Below are 21,122 nucleotides of genomic sequence, written 5' to 3' on the forward strand. Positions count from 1 at the left end.
AAACTTGAAAAAAGGACAACTTTTTACAGTGATTATATAAAACAATAATCAGTCTGGAAACTTGAATTCTGACTCGTGTAGCATATTAAGAGTTACAAAAAAAATATTTACAAGTAGTCCGATGCCTCCCACTTCAGTCCAAATCTGCAACAGATGAAAGATCCCATAGAAATTTGCAATTTTGATACATTTTGATACCCAAAAGCCACTTTTAAAAGGATAGTTCACCCAAAAATGAAACTTCTGTCATCATTTACTCATCCTCCATATTTGAGTTCTTTCTTTTGTTGGCTCCTACTATTAAAGTCAATGGCTGCCCTGTCCAATATTTTCCAGAATGCCTTGTTTTGTGTTTAACAGAAGAAAGAAACTCATAAAAGTTGACAACCACTTTCCATTTCTGTGTGAACCATCCCTTTAAACTCTGCAGTCTCTCTCAAAAGACATGTCCGTCTTCTGAATTATGAGTCCGTGCGTTGAGAGATATGAGTAAAAATGAGTTACACTGTCCTTCAAAAAACCTATCATCTTCCCGAGCCTCCCAGATAAGATTCAGCAGAAGTTCAAGGGCAGAACGCCTCACGTTTGAGCCAGGTTTCCATCCACCGGGAAGTAAATCTTTTCAAAGTTCACAACACAGGAAAAAAATCCCAAATGCGAATTAGGTGCATCAAGTTGTTAGAGTGGCTGACTGTAGTATTGGTAACCTAGCAACCAACAGTAAAAAAGAATAAAGGAGTCACGTGTGCAATGCTCACTACATCGGAAGCTACGTCCGAAATCGCATACTTTACTACTTTATAGTATGTAAAAAACAGTATAAGAGCAGAGTAATTGATGGTATTGGAAAAATAGTAGGCGAGAATTACCCGGATGACCTGCTACTTTGGTTGAGATTCTCTGATTCTCCGATGGATGCTACGCTATCCCATAATGCCAGTACAAGCGTTCATGAATGGGAGCAAATTGATGCAACTGACACTGGTAGGTCATGTGATAATCACAATTAGCAGATATAGTAAGTCCAAATTTCATTCATACTACTCACATTCATACTATATAGGTCGTGTAGTGAATTCTAATTAAATGTAGTACCTATTTGAGTAATTTTGAACGCAGAGTTTATGCGTTTCCATCTCACGTTATTCACATTAACCCTTTTTTCCAACCCCCCCTCAACTGATCAGAAAAAGCTTTTTGTGAGGATGCAGTATGGAGGATTGACAGTCCTAGTGGTTGAACCGGATACTGCAGTCCAAATTCAAAATACTGCATAGGTGTTTTTTTCACACATCCCCTCCCATCCTCCGACTTCATGCACACACAGGTTGCCAGATTGACTACCACTTAAATAGCGAATGTGCTATGTCATGACCACAATTTGCTCTTAAAGGCAATGAGAGATGAGAGTCTGATTGGTTTAATGCATGTTATATCCAAAACATATCCATAACTTATTAAGAGAATAAGGACAACCATTTTAAACTTTGCTCCTGGTGCGACGACAGTATTTCCCCTGCTTAAAATAGCGAAAGCGGATTCAGAGACATTCTAAGTGCACTGTGTGTTTTACTCAATGCACTTAGATCATTAAAATAGAGCCCATTGTTGTATTTTTATGTATTAGAGGAGTCTAAAAATGTACCTACAGCACCTTTAAGGGATTTTTTTTTGCAATTTGTCACTTGTTTCTCATGCTATACTTCAAAACCATCCATAACTTATTAAGAGAATAAGCACAACCATTTTAGATTATGCGCCTGGTGCGACGACAGTTTGTGAGCCGAGTTATTCATAATATTGGAAGCACCCGGATGACCTAATACACTGGGCAAGATTCTGAAGTGCACATTCAATGGACGCTACGCTATCCCATAACCCCTGGCGAGAGAATTTATGAATGGGAGTAAAGCTACGCAACGGACGCTGGTACTGTAGGTCATGTAATAGTAACAATTAGTAGATATAGTACGTCCAAATTTCATTCATACTACTCACATTCATACTTTATAGCAGGGGTGGGCAAACTCGGTCCTGGAGGGCCGGTGTCCTGCACAGTTTAGCTCTAACACTAATCAAACACACCTGAACATGCTAATCAGTGTCTTCAAGATCACTAGAAATCTATAATCAGGTGTGTTTGATTAGAGTTTGAGCTAAACTGTGCAGGTCACCGGCCCTCCAGGACTGAGTTTGCCCACCCCTGCTTTATAGAATGCGCCTGGTTCGACAACAGTTTTTCCCTTTCTTAAAATAACGAAAGTGGATTCAGACACATCCTAAGTGCATTGTGCACTTCAGTCAATGCACTTAGATCATTAAAATAGAGCCCATTATGGTGTTTTTATGCATTAGAGGAGTCTAAAAACGTACCTACAGCATCTTTAAGGGATTTTTATTTGCAATTTGTCACTTGTATCTCATGCGATACTGCAAAACAATCCATACGTTATTAAGAGAATCAGGACAACCTTTTTAGACAATGCCCTTGGTTCAACGACAGTTTTTCACCTGCTTCAAATAGTAAAAGTGGATTAAGACACATCCCAAGTGCACCGTGTGTTAATCCATGCACTTAGATCATTAAAATAGAGCCCTGTATGGTATTTTTATGCATTAGAGGAGTCTAAAAGCGTACCTACAGCACCTTTAAGGGATTGTTATTCGAAATTTGTCACTCGTTTCTCATGTGATACTTAACTTATTCTCTTAATAAGGACAATCATTTAAGATCATGCGTTTGGTACGACGACAGTTTTCCCCTACTTCAAATAGCAAAAGTGGATACAGACACATCGTAAGTGCACCATGCATATTAATCCATACAGTTAGATCATTAAAATAGAGCCCATTATTGTTTATTTATGCATTAGAGGAATCAAAAATCTACCTATAGCATCTTTTAAGGGATTTTTACTCGCAATTTGGGACTCGTTTCTCGTGCTATACTTCAAAACCATCCATAACTTATTAGGAGAATGAGGACAACCATTTTAGACCATGCGCTTGGTTCAACGACAGTTTTTCACCTCCTTTAAATAGTGAAAGAGAATTCAGACACATCCTAAGTGCACCGTGTGTCAATCCATGCAATTAGATCATTAAAATAGAGCCCTTTATGGTATTTTTATGCATTAGAGGAGTCTAAAAACGTACCTACAGCATCTTTAAGGGATTGTTATTCGAAATTTGTCACTCGTATCTCATGTGATACTTAACTTATTCTCTTAATAAGGACAATCATTTAAGATCACGCGTTTGGTACGACGAGTTTTCCCCTGCTTAAAATAGCAAAAGTGGATACAGACACATCCTAAGTGCACCATAAATATTAATCCATACAGTTAGATCATTAAAATAGAGCCCATTATTGAATTTTTATGCATTTGAGGAGTCTAAAATCGTACCTACAGCACCTTTAAGGGATTTTTATTCGCAATTTGTTGCTTGTTTCTCATGCTATACTTCAAAACGATCCATAAATTGTTAAGAAAACAAGGACAACCATTTTAGTCTATGCGCCTGGTTCGACAAGTTTTTCCCCTACTTAAAATAGCAAAGTGGACTCAGGCACATCCTAAATGCACCGTGTGTTTTAATCCATGCACTTAGATCATTAAAATAGAGCCCATTATTGTATATTTATGCATTAGAGGAATCAAAAATCTACCTATAGCATCTTTTAAAGGATTTTTACTCGCAATTTGGGACTCGTTTCTCATGCGATACTTCAAAACCATCCATAACTTAATAGGAGAATAAGGACAACCATTTTAGACCATGCGCTTGGTTCAACAACAATTTTTCCCCTTCTTAAAATAGCAAAAGTGGATTCAGACACATCCTAAGTGCACCATGCATTTTAATCCATGCACTGAGATCTTTAAAATACAGCCCATTATGGTATTTTCATGCATTAGAGGAGTCCAAAATGCACCTATAGCACCTTTAAGGGATCAAAATGCACATTAACACGGAGTGATGTAAACCAGGCTAGACTCTCTGTATGTGCGGTCGAGGTGTTAACTGAGGAAAGCTTGACATCCACATGACGGCTCGAGGCCCTTTTGAGTTCGCATTGGAGCCGGAGCTGCTTTTGCTTCGGTTGATGTTCTCCGAGCAGTACGTCTTCATCCGGTACAAGTTAGCTTTGCTTTGACAGCAGCCCATGGAGCTCAGGAGAATACAAGCGTCTTTCCTGAAGGCTCTGGTGAAGATGGCGTAGAGGAATGGATTGGCGCATGAATTAATGGGGTAGAAAAGCACGAGCAGTATTTTGGAGTTGGTCACGGTGATCAAAGGCACTTTAAAGGCTGCCGAAATAGCGAAAAAACGAAATAGGCGCCATGCACAGAAAGTCCGTAAAAATCAGAACCGCCATTCGCTTTGCGATTTTAGCATCAGCAGCGCGTCCTGGGAATTCAGGATTACGTACTGCGCTGTAAATGCACACATAGCATCCGCAAATCACGAGAAATGCACCAACGTTAAAGAGCAACAGGAGTATAACGTAAGCTTGCGATAAAGGCGTTTCGATGTCCATCGGCAAACACATGCTGACTTTACTGTAGCTGCTGACGCCTATTAAGGGAAGGAGTGCCATCGCTAAACAAAGCAGCCATCCGATGGTCATAATTAGCGATGCTTGGCTCAATCCCAGACGTCTTTCCAGTCGGAGAGCGTGAGTGATTGTGTGCCAGCGCTCCACTGTAATGGTGGACAGAGTATAGATGGATAATTCGCCACCGAATACAGATAGAAACCCTGCAATGCCGCATCCTGCTCCGGTTTGCCACTCAATTGCATGATGACTGTAGTGTCCACGTGTCCGCAGGTCAACAGTTGCGATCATTAGCAGGTAGATGCCAATGCAAAGGTCGGCGAAGGCTAGATGGCACATTAGAAATCTGGGAACGGTCAATTTGCAGCGACTAGTGAATAAAACCAGCAGGACAATCAGGTTTCCGGCGATGGCCAGGATATTGATGAACCAGATGGCGACTCGCAGGAAGCTGAATCCAGCGATGTCCTCGCAGGGGTTGAAAGCGTCGGCTTCAGGGCTGCACTGAAGTGCTGGACGCTGCTGGCATAAATCCAGCTCTGGATAGTGGAAGTCGATGCTACCGAAAGTATCCTCGACGGATGACGATCCAACCACGTCTGATGCAAGAGGATCGTCTGAGGAGATTGCAGACAGGCTGAAAAAATAAACAGAGAGAGAAAATACTCAATACTGTCACAAAGATTACTATAATAAAAAATAATTTACAATACTCTGCCTATGTAGATAACTGGACAGACAGACAGACAGACAGACTCGAGTCTTACTCAGCTGGTGAACTGTTGTCCCCACAGTATGACGATCTGTTTCTCAAAGCCGAGTTGACAGAACCGTCCCTGTAATAAAAGCAAAAGGTTCAAATGTTATGATGATTTTCAATTATACTGACAGTGCTCTGCTTTAAATATGGACAATGGATTATAATGAACGTCTAGTGCTCTCATTGGATCTGTTTGCAGCCTCATCACTGTAATGTTTTTATGACGTCTCACTCTTCACAGTAGCTATGCTTCTATTTAAAGATGCAAATTAGACTTATGTGCAAACCTGGAATATTGCATAAAACATTTGGGAATAAAGCAGCGTTTGTAGTCAGTCAGTCCAAGAGAACAAAATCATCACTTCCCCAATAAACGGGTGGCAAATACCAAACAGAAATAATATCAGTTTTCTGCAGAAGGAGAAGCCGACTGTGGGCCTTTGTTATTTAAATACTTCATTCTTTCGTCTTAGTCCCTTATTTATCCACAGCAGAATGAACTGCCAACTATTCCAGCATATGTTTTACAACCCAGTACTGGGAAACACACACACACACACATACACTACGGCCAATTTAGTTTTCTCAATTCACCTATAGCACATGTCTGTGGACTGTGGGAGAAACAGGAGCACCCGGAGGAAACAAAACACACAGAGAACATGCAAACTCCCCACAGAAATGCCAACTGACCCAGCGACCATCTTGCTGTGAGGCGACAGTGCTAACCACTGAGACCATCTTTTTAAATACTTTATTTATGTATTAAATCATGCTTTATTTTTATTTATTAAATATTTTTGTTGTTCCTAAAACTAATAAAGAAAGTGGCATCTTTTCATTTAAATATAACGCACCTTAGGATTGGAATAATTTGAGTTTCTATTCAATCTTTAACTTATTTTTATATGTTTAGAAATGTTCCTCAGCATTATTTACAGAATACCAGTATTTGTTTGTGATTTCTGTTTGCAGATGGTTCTATATTTATATTTCAGTAGAAGGTTACTGTCATATTGTTGATAACTATTGTAACATTAATAATGTCAAAGATGCATATGGTTGTGTGCATAGACAGCTCTTTGAGAGTTTGTGTGTGTGGGTGAATTATTGTGTTGTCTTGTTTTTGTATTTACTTTATTGTTTATTTTTATGGTTTTCTGCACTGATGCGCATGTGGCGCAGTAGCTCTGTCGCCTTACAGCAAGAAGGTCGCTGGTTTGAGCCCCAGCTGTATCAATTGGCATTTAAGTGTGGAGTTTGCATGTTCACCCCATGTGGCGTGGGTTTCCTCTGGGTGCTCCGGTGAATGCTCTATAGGTGAATGTGTGGGTGTAAATGCAAGAGTGTATGGGTGTTTTCCAGTGCTGGGTTGCGGCTGGAAGGGCATTCGCTGCGTAAAACATATGCTGGATAAGTTCATTCTGCTGTGGCTACCCCTTTTTTAATAAAAGGACTGAGCCAAAAAGAAAATGAATGAATGAATGCATTGATGCACTGCATTATCGGCCATTTGTGTACATAGAGAACCCCGTTTATAAACAAGATGATTCATATTTTGGGGAAATGCTTTGGAATTTTCCTTAATAATACACTCTGTTCAATATCATTCTAGCTGTTTTTGCCCCATTGACTTCCATTATAATGACATTTTTTGATTGCAAAGACATGACAGCCTATTACCATGCATTCTTGATTGTGGCTGGTTTTCCCAGTTGGGAAGAGGTAAAATTAGTGATTTTTACAGTTGATCATCAGTTGCAGTTTCCGCCTTATACACTACCTGACAATAGTCTTGTCGCCTATCCAAGTTTAAGGAATAACAAATAATAACTCGACTTCTAGTTGATCATTTGGTAACAGAAGTGGCTTATAAGGCAAAGGTCTCTGGTTTACACTTATTTATCTAAATAAAATATGATCATGCCTTGATTGTTAATAATGTAATTAGGACAGTAAGGTCTGACTTTGTTTAGACACGTCATGTCGCTTAACAGAAATAATGTACAGTATAGAATATTAAGTCATGGTGCAGTGGAAACAGAATGAATATTGTGTCTGACTCCATCATGAGCTTGGAGGACTGCATCCATACATCTCTGCAATGACTCAAATCACTGATTAATAAAGTCATCTGGAATGGCAAAAAAAGCGTTCTTGCAGGACTCCCAGAGTTCATCAAGATTCTTTGGATTCATCTTCAATGCCTCCTCTATCGTACCCCTGACATGCTCAATAATGTTGATGTCTGGTGACTGGGCTGGCCAATCCTGGAGCACCTTGACCTTTCAGGAACTTTGATGTGGAGGCTGAAGTATAAGGAGGAGCGCTATCCTGCTGAAGAGTTTGCCCTCTCCTGTGGTTTGTAATGTAATGGGCAGCACAAATGTCTTGATACCTCAGGCTGTTGATGTTGCCATCAACTCTGCAGATCTCTCGCACGCCCCCATACTGAATGTAACCCCAAACCACGATTTTTTCTTCACCAAACTTGACTGTGCAGGAGAGATCTTTGAACACTTAACTTGATATGTTTAAGAAAATAAAAAATAAGCACCTCAGTTCTCATAGTAAGTGTATTTCTGCACACACACTATAATCTGCTGTTTTACTTCACAGAACTCCATATAAAAGCCAGAAACCTTTTTGCACAGGTCTATCTAAAGGGTAAATGCTGCCAACTGGTGATCAATAGTAAAACCAACACATTTTACCACCAACAAATACATGATTATATGCTATCAAAGGCTTAGCAATCAAAAAATTTCATTATAATGAAAGTCAATGGGGCAAAAGTAGCCACAGACATAACGAATGGGTTGTCAATTTAAACAATACACAAGGGTTAAGCAGTTTTTTGTTGCAATATTCCAAATGTGCATATAAATAGGTGGATGGAAACACAGCTAATGACACGCTGAGCTGACTAGGAAGTGATTGTGTTGACCTGTTGTTGTCCCAGTTGATCAGAGCGCAGCAGTGACTGGGAAAGGTGAGCTGCGCTTCTCTCAGGCTCTTCAGGCTCTTCAGTGGAGGGAGTTTCTTCAGGGCGAACGCTGAGCGGGCTGTCAGCATCAGCATTGACTCCAGGCCATGTGAGGGCAGCGTCTCCAGAGCCGTGGAAGAGACATCACTGGAAACAACATACACACTAATCAGACATCCACAGCGCTAAGCATTTTTTAACCAGATTTATAAAAGACATGGATGTCAGTTGTTTATTCTGTTCATTATACCCAGAAACAGTTCCTCATATTTTTTCATTACATCAAACTGGCCAACATTTTTTTTACATGAATTGGATAATGATAGAAAGAAAGAAAGTAAGAAAGAAAGAAAGAAAGAAAGAAAGAAAGAAAGAAAGAAAGAAAGAAAGAAAGAAAGAAAGAAAATTGGTAAAAATGTATTATTAAATTTCTTATAATCACACTTGATAAAAACTGTAGAAACATTTCGATTGACATTCTCCTTTAGTACGTGTCATCAGAGGGGGAAAGCCCCACCCACTAGTGACCATGTCTCCCTCATTAGCATAAGATGTTAGTCTTGTTTGTGAATCTGCCACTATGCTGACACACAGGCATTTGTAGCTCCGCCCTCTTTTAAAAAGAGCACAATCTCATTTCAATTTAAAGCGACAGTCACCAAAACGCCACAATTGGGATCAAAGCCTAAAAAGGGTCAGTTTCAAGAGTTAAACAACGTTATTTGTGTGGTAATTTGAGCTGAAACTTCACACTCACACTTTAGGGACATTTTTTTATATCTTGTAAAAAGGGGAATAATAGCTCCCCTTAGTAATAATTCCCCATTAGTGAAAATAAACATGCAGGTCAATTATGTCTCCTCCCATCAGCAGTAACTGACAAACAATCAGAGTGTGCACTGTGTGAATTCTGGCACACCCCTGCATGGGAGAAGCTCAGTTCTGCTCTTCAAGAATTACTTTTATACTATAATAAATCACAGCTCAACCAGACAGGCCAGGTCTTCAGGTTTTCTTAACAGCTCAAGGCAGGTAAAGTTTTACAGCAGAGTTTTACAGCTTAAGTCATTCACATTGCCATCTGATTAGTTCCAAAAGCTCTCACTCCAGGAAAAAGACATACAGTTGAAGTCAAAGTAATTTCCTAAGGTTTACCAGAGCAAGGAATTTTTCACAGTATTTCTTGTAATATCTTTTCTTCTCAAGAAACTCTTCTTTGTTTTATTTTGGCTAGAATAAAAGCAGTTCTTTAATAATCATTTAAGATCAATATAATTAGCCCTCTTAAGCAATATATTTTTTAAATTGTCTAGAGCAGGGGTTCCCAAACTTTTCAGCCCTTGAAAATAACAACGCCAGTGACTCAGTGACTCACGACCCCCACTATTTTCAGAGGTGCACACATACAAATGTTGAATGCAATGGCTCATACACACCAGTAGGTCCATATAAACATGAGCATACTGACAACCCAGAATAAAGTGCAACAGTCTAACAACTATCTAATTTTTTATAGTCATTATTCATTTGTTTAATTTAATATTTACCTCACCTATTGAGACTATAGTTGACACCTTATTTACAGCCCAAGTCTATTCTTGGTTTCATTTTGGAGATCATTACTTGGAAATCATCCTTGATTTTCCCATCTTCCGCCATGTTGTTTAGATAGCAAATCCATTTGAGCCACTTTGTGGACTCATGGGTGTTTTGGTCTGGTTCCATAGACCAGTTGAGAGCAGGTCTAAAGTCCAGTGCAGAGTGCGTCAGTTGAGCGCCTCGCTTAAACATTGCTTAAAACACGCAGGATGTACAGCAATATACAAATGACAAAGAATTAAAGGAATAAAATATTACAAAAATAAATTTTTTTAATGAGGCCTTCTTCATCTTGGGGGCTTTTTCAGTTTATTCACGACAATGTGCTTTTGTATAATGTTATTATTATTAGTAGTATTAATTATTATATGCATATTTATATTTGTTTTATTAAGAACAAGCTTAGATTTGTCCACCTGTCAGGTTTTAGACCATATGGGGCACAGCATGTGTATTTGGATATAACTCAGATTTTTGAACACACTTCGTTATTATTGTTCATTTATTCGTTTGCTGGAAATTAGAACTGAATTTAGAAATAGTGTTGAAACAAATCCTTGAGCTTAACAAACGAAAAAATAAATATGTTGACTAATGGATGTATTCAGCGAGTGCGTCCAACACGTCTCCTTATCCATGAAAGAGAGAAAGTGAAAGTAAAGGCCAAATAGAGGAGGCTCTTTCTTAATTCCTCCCTTGCAGATGGTCTGTTAAACTGTTTTCTCACTAGTGAAATGTTCAGTTTTTCCTCTTACAAAGTCCACCATGTAAATAGCAAATGTGCCACGGTGCGACGGAACTGGCCCTTAAAGGGAATGGGAGATGAGACTGATTGGTTTATTCTCAAAACACACCTATTACTCATTAAGAGATTAAGCACAACCCTGTTATACCATGCGCCGCGGTGTACAGTGTAATTTTCTGTCCTTAAAATAGCAAAAGTGGATTCGGATTTTCCCTAATGCTGTTGTGAAGTTCTCTGTCTGGCTCACGGCACCAAAACTGTTGTGAAATTCCAAGACGAGCCAAAAAACCAGGGAGAACTTTCGGGTATCTTCAAAGCAGATTCCTTTAACAGGAAGAACTCAGTGTCGCTGTGGTGTCATCGAAAGAACTCTGGACTGGTACAGCAGACACTCAGTATAAATACATCTTTACAGACATTGATGCACGTAGGTGGGGACAGTCTAAAACAAAGCATGCAAATGAAGTGTTGTTGTCGGCAGGGTAAATAGTGTATTTGCCGAGCTAGTGTGTTTCCCATACTGATAAACTTCCGGTGATCTGTTATTGTGAGTTTTTTTTCCATTTTATACGATTCCTTTTACAGCATCGATGTTGTAATGTAATTCAAATACAATCAGTGAAACAGACTTTGGCATTCATTAAGTTGCTCAAGTGTAAAACGAGACAAAAAGCCGTTTGCTCGCACGCGCCCGTCAGAATCGGGGATGTGAAATGTAATTTACTGCAGTGCTTCTTGTACAATCTGAGGCCCACTTTATATGGGATATCACACCGATAGTGGAGATCGCTAATTTTGAAAGAAAACAGACCTTAAACTTGCCGATTTTGCATTGGCACAGAATTTACTGGAAATGATTAACCCAGGTTACTGGCAAATTAAAAGTCCTATTAGCATGCTTCGGCATATACCCCATTGCCTTTCCAGCCCTGATCTCCTCAGCATGTAAGTACCTATTCACGATACATTTTAGCATGAAAACAGAGTGTGCAAATGGGGTTCTGGAGACAGAACCCGCCCGACCAGTTGACCGGCTTGACCATTTGTTAGACAATAGACACAGCTTGCTGTGAAACTGACAATTTGCATTACTTTGAAGACAGTCAGGGCTCAGGAAACCAAGAGATTTTAAGGTCTGTCACACCCTAAAAACCAAGGAATATAACTTTTCAGTTGTATATAGATTATTGCTAATTTGGAACTAGAATACATACATTTATATTTATATTCAATGCTTTAAAATAAAGCCCTTCACGTTCATTCATTTTCTTTTCGGCTTAGTCCCTTTATTAATCAGGGGTCGCCACAGTGGAATGAACCACCAACTTATCCAGCATATGTTTTACGCAGCGGATGCCCTTCCAGCTGTAACCCATCACTGGGAAAAACACACACACTCTCATTCACACACATACAGACGGACAATTTAGCTTACCCAATTCACCTATAGCGCATGTCTTTGGACTTGTAGGGGAAACCGGAACACCCGGAGGAAACCCACACGAACACAGGGGGGGAACATGCAAGCTCCACACATAAACATCAACTGACCCAGCCATTTATTTTTAATGTATGTAAGTGCCATAAAGGTGTCAGAAAGTTTAGGCTGCAGCCGTAAAATCAATCTGTTGCAAATGACGCTTTTGCTGTGGGGATAATCTAATGTAAAAAACAAAACAGGAGACGCAACCCAATGGAAATAAAGTTGAATACTGATGGCTTATTATTTGCATGTTGTATTTCTAATGTAACTATTTTAATCTTCTGTAGGTTATGGATGAAATATCATACTTTTAATAGTTTATTAAAATTGATTATCGATTTTTGGAAATCACCAAGCGACCCCCTTTCATTGTCCTGCGACCCCCTAGGGCAGAGTTTCCCAACCCTGTTCCTAAAGCACACTAACAGTACACATTTTCATTCTCTCCCTAATCAAACACACCTGAAACAACTCATCAGAACATTAGAAGAGACTCCAAAACCTGAAGTTAATGGGTCAGATGAGGGAGACATCCAAAACATGAACTGTTGGTGTGCCTCCAAGAACAGGGTTGGGAAACACTGCCCTAGGGGGTTCCGACCCCCACTTTGGGAACCACTGGTCTACAGAACAAACCACTGTTATACAATGACTTGCCAAGTTAACCTAATTAACCTAGTTAAGCCTTTAAACGTCACTTTAAGCTGAACACTAGTGTCTTGAAAAATATCTAGTCAAATATTATTTACTGTCATCATGGCAAAGATAAAATAAATCAGTTATTAGAAATGAGTTATTAAAACTATTATGATTAGAAATGTGTTGAAAAAATCTCTCAGTTAAACAGAAAATATATTTAATATTTTAGTTAATAATTCTGACTTCAACTGTAAGTATTTTTGGCTCCAGTGTTTCAGGAATACTTACAGCACAGTCGGGCCTAAAGCTCCTTTAAAAGCGTCTTCGTGGATCACACGCAGATCTCGGCTGTTCTTCAACACTCTGCAGAACACACAGATGATACTGAGATTACACACTGGACAACAACATGCTGTTGGATTTACCCAGAAACTATGAAATTCTGAGTAAATCTTTGAGATAATTACAAATAGTGAACAGTTAATCATGTTTAATCACATCCATTACAAATGCTTGTATTTATTTTACATCATATATGTGTGCACTGTATTTATTTATATAAAATATACACATACTTAGAATGCGAAAATAATACAAAAATATTCACATATATATTTATCAGTGCTGTTAACTTATTGCATATTGCATATAATAAAAGTTTGTATTTAAATAATATATAAATGTGTGCTGTGTATATTTATGTACAATTACACACACATACAAAAATATTTACATATGCATGTATGTATAATTTTTTATTATATAGTATATATAGTATATATATATATATATATATATATATATATATATATATATATATATATATATATATATATATGTACAGTTGAAGTCAGAATTATTAGCTCCCCTTTGAATTGTTTTTCTTTTTTAAATATTTCCCAAATGATGTTTAACAGAGCAAGGAAATTTTCACAGTATGTCTGATAATATTTTTTCTTCTGGAGAAAGTCTTATTTGGTTTATTTTGGCTAGAATAAAAGCAGTTTTTAGTTTTTGAAAACCCATTTTAAGATCAAAATTATTAGCCCCTTTAAGCTTTATATTTTTTGATAGTCCACAGAACAAACCATCGTTTTACAATAACTTGCCTAATTACCCTAACCTGCCTAGTTAACCTAATTAACCTAGTTAAGCCTTAAATGTCACTTTAAGCTGTATACTAGTATCTTGAAAATATGTAGTCAAATATTATTTACTGTCATCATGGCAAAGATAAGATAAATTAGTTATTAGAAATGAGTTATTAAAACTATTATGTTTAGAAATGTGCTGAATGAAATCTCTCTGTTAAACAGAAATTGGGGAAAAAAATAAACAGGGGGGCTAACAATTCAGATGGACTAATAATTCTGACTTTAACTATATATAACTAACTTCAATATATATATATATATATATATTTTATAAACAAATATTTCATAAAATATAGTCATGCATATATTTATATACACAAAAATACACCGTACACACAAAGATACTTTCTAAATATGAATTTTTGGAAGCAATTAAATCCCAATTAATCATTTGATTTATATTCAATTTTTGCACATATATAAATAAAAATAAACACTACCTCAAATATAAATGAAAGTGTCCCTTAATCATTTTTATTTTTATTATTATTATTTATTTGAAAAGGACAAAGTAAGACAGGACATGAAAGAACATGTGGAGAGAGGAGAAAAGGATTCTGCACATACAGAGCAGGTCTAAAAGTAAACCAGAGAAAGCATGTAATTATGTAAGGTGTTGTGGGTGATTGATATGGGTGTGAAATGTACTGTACTTATGTTTATATGTTTTCAGTTTGCAAAGGAGAGGATTAAAGAGAGAAAGGAGGAAAGAAAATTATATAGGACAAAACAACAATAATATGAGAGTAAACAGTAGTGAGTTGAAGAAGATAATTCCTAATATACATATTAATATACAAGCAATATACGTTTTACTAAATATATAGCAATATAAATTTTACAATATATGTTTTAATAAATTGTTTTAGGAATTTTTTTACTGGATGATTATATACACGGGTGGCATGTGGCTTAGTGGTAAGCACTGTCGCCTCACAGCAAGAAGGTCACTGGTTCGAGTCTCGGCTGGGTCAGTCAATAATATCCAGCTGCAGAACCACACACGTTTCAGGCACACACAATCTAGGCAAACCATATATGGTTACGACGGATGTTAATGTTATAAATGTCTTTTTGGACATCGTCATCGATATATTTTGATATATATGGTTAATAAATATTGTACACGATAAACAATAGTGTTTACTTTATTTTACAAATATTGTGATCGAGACGGGCGAATGGGGAGCTTTGTTTCCGATCGCCATTCAATATAATAAACTGAACAGTTTTCAATCAGTCATCATAGATGATCAGTCATTATTGTCTGACAGAGTCAATATCGCAGATACTCGTTTGCTGGCCTTGCTGAAAGATCTAAATTGGACAGGTTTAATTTATATAATGGATTCATTCATAATGAAGGAAATAATAGCAAGTTAATACAGGCAATAATACATTTTACATGTAATAAATGTATAACACTATATTAATATTTTACTCAAGCGATTTAATAGTGTGTATTTGCTTAATTTTCTAATAACTTTTTATTAATGATTTCCCACATTAAATACTGTAGTAGGCTTAATTTATAGTAAGCAATATATTGTTTTTAAACCAAAATTTAGCAATAGAAATAAATTAACTATTAAAAATTAATCAAAAAATAATAATAATTAGTAAATATATATATATATATATAACTAACAGCTGTGACAGTTTAGCAAAATATAGTAGTTTATAATCAGATAATCAGTTAAGATAATCAGTTTATAGCTATATTATATATTGTTAAAATGATTAACTATAGCAATTCATTTTAATGTGACACATTATTGTTTGCTTTTTATATTTTACAACAAAGTGATTTTAACCAAGTATGATAATATTAAGATCCTAAAATTAGTTTATTAGCACTTAATCCTACAATTAAACGGTCTGACGGTATTTTTTGTGTATGTTGACACGTGAATAACGTCATACGTGTTTAACCAATTATTTTTATTTACATAATTTGAGTTTAGAAACTACAGAGATGTTAAAATGATCGTTACGATATAATAATGATGACTGAAATGGGAAACCATATTTGTGAAATTCAATAGGTGGCGATAATGCTAAGGAGTTAGTTAGTTACCATATATGGTTTGCCTAAATCGTGTGTGCTAGATTGTGTGTGCCTGAAACGTGTGTGGTTCTGTGGTTCTGCAGCTGGATTTATCTCGGGTCAGTTGTCATTTCTGTGTGGAGTTTGCATGTTCTCCCCGTGTTGGCGTGGGTTTCCTCTGGGTGCTCCGGTTTCCCCCACAGTCCAAACACATGCGCTACAGGGGAATTGAGTAAACTAAACCGGCCGTAACAGTTTCATCTCAACATGTCACCAACACAAACCAAACTCTACATTGGGGCTTTTGGAGATTAAGCAAATGTTTTACAAACATATGTGAATTTATTAAAATATATCCTTTGATCTATTTCAAAACAGATATACTCCCCAGAACTTGCAGATCTTTTACATTTACATTAACAACTATATTAGATACATGAAATATTGTTAATAATATTATGGTCACTTTATATTGTAACACTTGAGAGTAACACTTTAGAACTGGATTAAAGTAATGTTAGTAAATGTATTTATTAACCCCGCGTGCACATTGATGTCCAAACGACATCAAAAAACACGCCAAAAAACATGTATAAAATGGATCGATTTCAAGTCAAAACCTTGATGTCCTTTTGACATCCACACATTGATGCCATTTTGACTGTCAAAATAACACAATAAAAATGTTATGTTATAAGAAACTTTTATCTATCTGAAAGCTTCTATTCCAAATTCACTGGATTTCGTATCCCTACAATGCATGTAAGCTACATTGATGTCAAATTGACATCAAATCGACATCCAAAATTGGCATCAAAAATGTCAAAAATCGATAACAGGACAGTTGTTTTGACATTAAGGTAGTCAATTGATATCAAAAACTATTCACAATTTTGCTGTGTGTAAATGTGTGAGTGAATGAGTGTATATGGGTGTTTCCCAATACTGGGTTGCAGCTGGAGAGGAATCGGCTGCGCAAAACTGGAATAGTTGGCAGTTCATTCCGCTGTGGAAACCCCATATAAATAGGGGAAATGTATAAAAGAATTATTTATTATATACACTCTGTATAGACTTATATTATCTAAATATTAATGTTTGATTTTAGATGTGATTAATCAGGATTATTTGTTTGACAGCACTATTTACAAAGAATCATCAAGCAACACACACGCTGAACTGAAGGTGAATTTAAAGTAAAGCTTAAAAGAGTATTTTCATATAAAGCAAACTCCATTGGTCTAAATAAAGTGTACAACATGGAATCATTAAAGCAAAGCTGGACAGTAATTAGTGGATATGTACTTACAGTTTGTCTATTTTTGTTCCATTGAAGGCATGGCTCTCTATTTCTTGAAATCCATTGTTAAAGAGATTCCTGAAAAGACAGGGGGGGGGAAATGTATTAATAAAAGGTTTATGAAAACTGTGTAAAATTATTGAACAACAAATTATCGGAAATGTCTGATAATATTCTTTTATTTTGGCTAGAATAACATACATATATAACATACATATACATATATAATTCTGACTTCAACTGTATATATGTAGTCCTATATATATATATATATATATATATATATATATATATATATATATATATATATATATATATATATATATATATATATATAGGACTACATATATTCAGACGAAGTGAGAATTAAATATGTATTTATATATATATACAGTTGAAGTCAGAATTATATATGTATATATATATATATATATAGGACTACATATATTCAGTTGAAGTCAGGAATATATATGTATATATATATATATATATATATATATATAGGACTACATATATACAGTTGAAGCCAGAATTATATATATATATATATATATATATATATATATATATATATATATATATATATATATATATATATATATATATATATATAGGACTACATATATACAGTTGAGGTCAGAATTATATATGTATATGTATGTTTATATATATATATATATATATATATATATATATATATATATATATATATATATATATATATATATATATATATATATATATATATATATATATATATATATATATGTATATATATATATATATATATATATATATATATATATGTATATATATATATATGTATATATATATATATATATGTATATATATATATATGTATATATATATATATATATATATATATATATATATATATATATATATATATATATATATATATATATATAGGACTACATATATACAGTTGAAGTCAGAATTATGTATATATATATATATATATATATATATATATATATATACACACATACTAAGCCATTTAGTGCTACTTAATTGAATATTAGTGTTCAAATATAACACATTTTTATGTACAACATGACATTGATTATTTATACAAAGTACAGGTTCTTTAAATTAAAATTTTATTAAAAACGCAAAAAGTTACATAATCATATTAATAAACAAATAAATAAATAAGCACCAAAATGCACAATTTTATCAATAAATCCTTTGAGCACAGTGTAAAAATTCCAAAGAGTCAAAAGAGTGGACTGTCTAATGAAGCCTATGAGAACACATAAAATGAGCATATAATCGCAAAAAAAATCATGTGCAATATATTTATAATATATAATGCAGGTAAATTATGTTATACGATCACAAATATGTTATACGACATATCATGTATGATATTGACTTTATCCAACAGTTAAACAAACAAGAAGTTAATACTGAGTGTTACATTTTAGACATAATATTGTCTGTTTTGATCTGTTCTACCAACAACAACAACAAAAATTCTACATATTTCATTCATTCATTCATTCATTCATTCATTTTCTTTTCGCCATAGTCCCTTTATTAATCAGGAGTCATTACAGTGGAATAAAGCGCCAACTTATCCAGCATATGTTTCACGCAGCGGATGCCCTTCCAGTTGCAATCGAACACTAGGAAACACCCATACACACTCGTTCACACACATACACGACGGACAATTTAGCTTATTCAATTCACCTATAATGCATGTGTTTTGACTGTAGTGGAAACCGAAGCACCCGGAGGAATTCCACCAACACTGGAAGAACACGCAAACTCTAAACAGAAATGACAACTGGTCCAGCCGGGGCTCGAACCAGTGACCTTCTTGCTGTGAGGTGATATTATCTAAATATTGACCTTCTTGCTGTGAGGTGACTGTGCTACCCACTGCGCCACCGTGGCGGCCCTAAATATTTAAGTCATTTTGAATGATTCATTTGAACAAATCAATTAATGAATCACTCATGTAGTCAGAGACTTGCACATGCTGCTGGTTTAAGTAGAGTAGCTTTTCTTTTCATGACAGTCATGAACCAGCACAAAACACACTCATCTAAATATTGTTTATTTAGATAATATTGTCAATGTCACACATCCCAAATATACAAAGAGTTCTTCAGGACGATTTTCTGATAAAGGCTGCATTATCGTAGCATACAGACACAGAGATTGAAGGATGTCTTGTACATTTACACAGACTAAACAATGCTTAGATTAATAGCGTTTATCAAAACTAACAATTAATTTACTCTAAACATATTATGTAACCCCTGAACATTTGATTTAAGATGCTGCTTTTAAATAAGGACTTTTGGATTTAATTTGTTTATAGGGATCGATTCATGGGAGTGTGTCCAAAAGAACATTTCATTTAACTCAAAATGCAAAAGGGAACGATGTTTCAGGCTGATTGTAAAGAGAATTCTTGTACAAATGTGTCGCAATGAGATGCAAACAGGCTGTTAGTAACAACACGGGGCTTTTAAAACTGAACTAGACTAATAAACAACTCGACACAGAGACAGTGCCTTTAAATCATCACCGCTAAAGGGAAATCTACAAAGATTTATCAGCACAGCTGCGAAATGATGCTTAATTTCTTTCGAGTCGCAATGTGGAAAATAGAATAGTGATTCAAAAGACTTTTGACAAATAAAATCATGTAAATATATATTCTATTGTATTATATTTTTAATTATATTTAAAATTATTATTATCAAAGGCGGCACAGTGGCTCAGTGGTTAGCTCTGTCGCCTCACAGCAAGAAGTTCGCTGGTTTGAGTCCCGGCTGGGTCAGTTGGCATTTCTGTGTGGAGTTTGCATGCTCTCACCGTGTTGGCGTGGGTTTCCACTGGGTGCTCCGGTTCCCCCACAGTCCAAAAACATGCCCTATAGGGGAATTGGGTCAACTAAATTTGCTGTAGTGTATGAGTGTGTGTGAGAAGGTGAGTGTGTATGGGTGTTTCCCAGTACTGGGTTGCGGCTGGAAGGGTATTCGCTTTGTAATTTGCTGGAATAGTTGATGGTTCATTCCGCTGTGCGGATCAGAGACTAGGTCGAAGGAAAATAAATAAAAAAATGTATAATTTTAATATTTCCTAAGCAATGATTAAATGAGCAAGAGACTTATTCACATTATCATCTAGTACTTTCTGAAGTCTTATTTCTTTTATTACCCCTAGAATAAAGAAGAATATTCTCTTAATGTCAAAACTGCTAAGGTCAATAATATGAGCCCCTTATTGTATTTTTATTCATTTATATATTTTTTTCTGGCTACAGAACAAATCATTGTTGTACAAAATACAAATAAACAATGGTAAAATATGTATTTAGAAGTGTCAGAACTTTCCAATGATATATATATATAGTTATAGTCATAATTTGATTATGATTTCATTGCAATACAGTTTATAATAGTTTGTAATTTACAAATATGAAAATGCATATATTTTATAATGATTGCTAAATTTCTGACAGCACTTCAAGCGTAAAATATATTATATAACAATTAAAAATGTAAAATATAAAAATAAAAATATATTAAAAATAATATAAAACTGATGGGGCAACGCTGTGTCGCAGTAGGTAGTGCTGTCGCCTTACAGCAAGAAGGTCGCTGGTTCGAGCCTCGGCTGGGTCAGTTGGCGTTTCTGTGTGGAGTTTGCATGTTCTTCCTGCATTCGCGAGGGTTTCCTCCGGGTGCTCCGGTTTCCCCCACAGTCCAAAGACATGCAGTACAGGTGAATTGTCCATAGTGTATGAGTGTGAGTGAGTGTGTATGGATGTTTCCCAGAGATGGGTTGCGGCTGGAAGGGCATCCGCT

At 35.7% G+C, this 21,122-nt stretch overlaps 1 protein-coding gene across 1 annotated transcript in view; it reads right to left on the reverse strand.

The window, feature by feature from the left end:
* Positions 1-2,207: 2,207 nt before the first annotated feature.
* lhcgr (luteinizing hormone/choriogonadotropin receptor) overlaps positions 2,208-21,122 on the reverse strand; it is a 52,710-nt gene continuing 33,795 nt past the window's right edge. Inside the window, 6 exon segments of the mRNA XM_056470736.1 lie at positions 2,208-4,332; positions 4,334-5,198; positions 5,329-5,397; positions 8,269-8,454; positions 13,062-13,136; positions 17,284-17,352. Of these exon segments, the coding sequence (XP_056326711.1) occupies positions 3,994-4,332; positions 4,334-5,198; positions 5,329-5,397; positions 8,269-8,454; positions 13,062-13,136; positions 17,284-17,352 (1,603 nt within the window). The 3' untranslated portion in view covers positions 2,208-3,993.

The sequence above is a fragment of the Danio aesculapii genome, chromosome 13 (assembly GCF_903798145.1).
Source record: "Danio aesculapii chromosome 13, fDanAes4.1, whole genome shotgun sequence".
NCBI classification, from domain to species: Eukaryota; Metazoa; Chordata; class Actinopteri; order Cypriniformes; family Danionidae; genus Danio; species Danio aesculapii.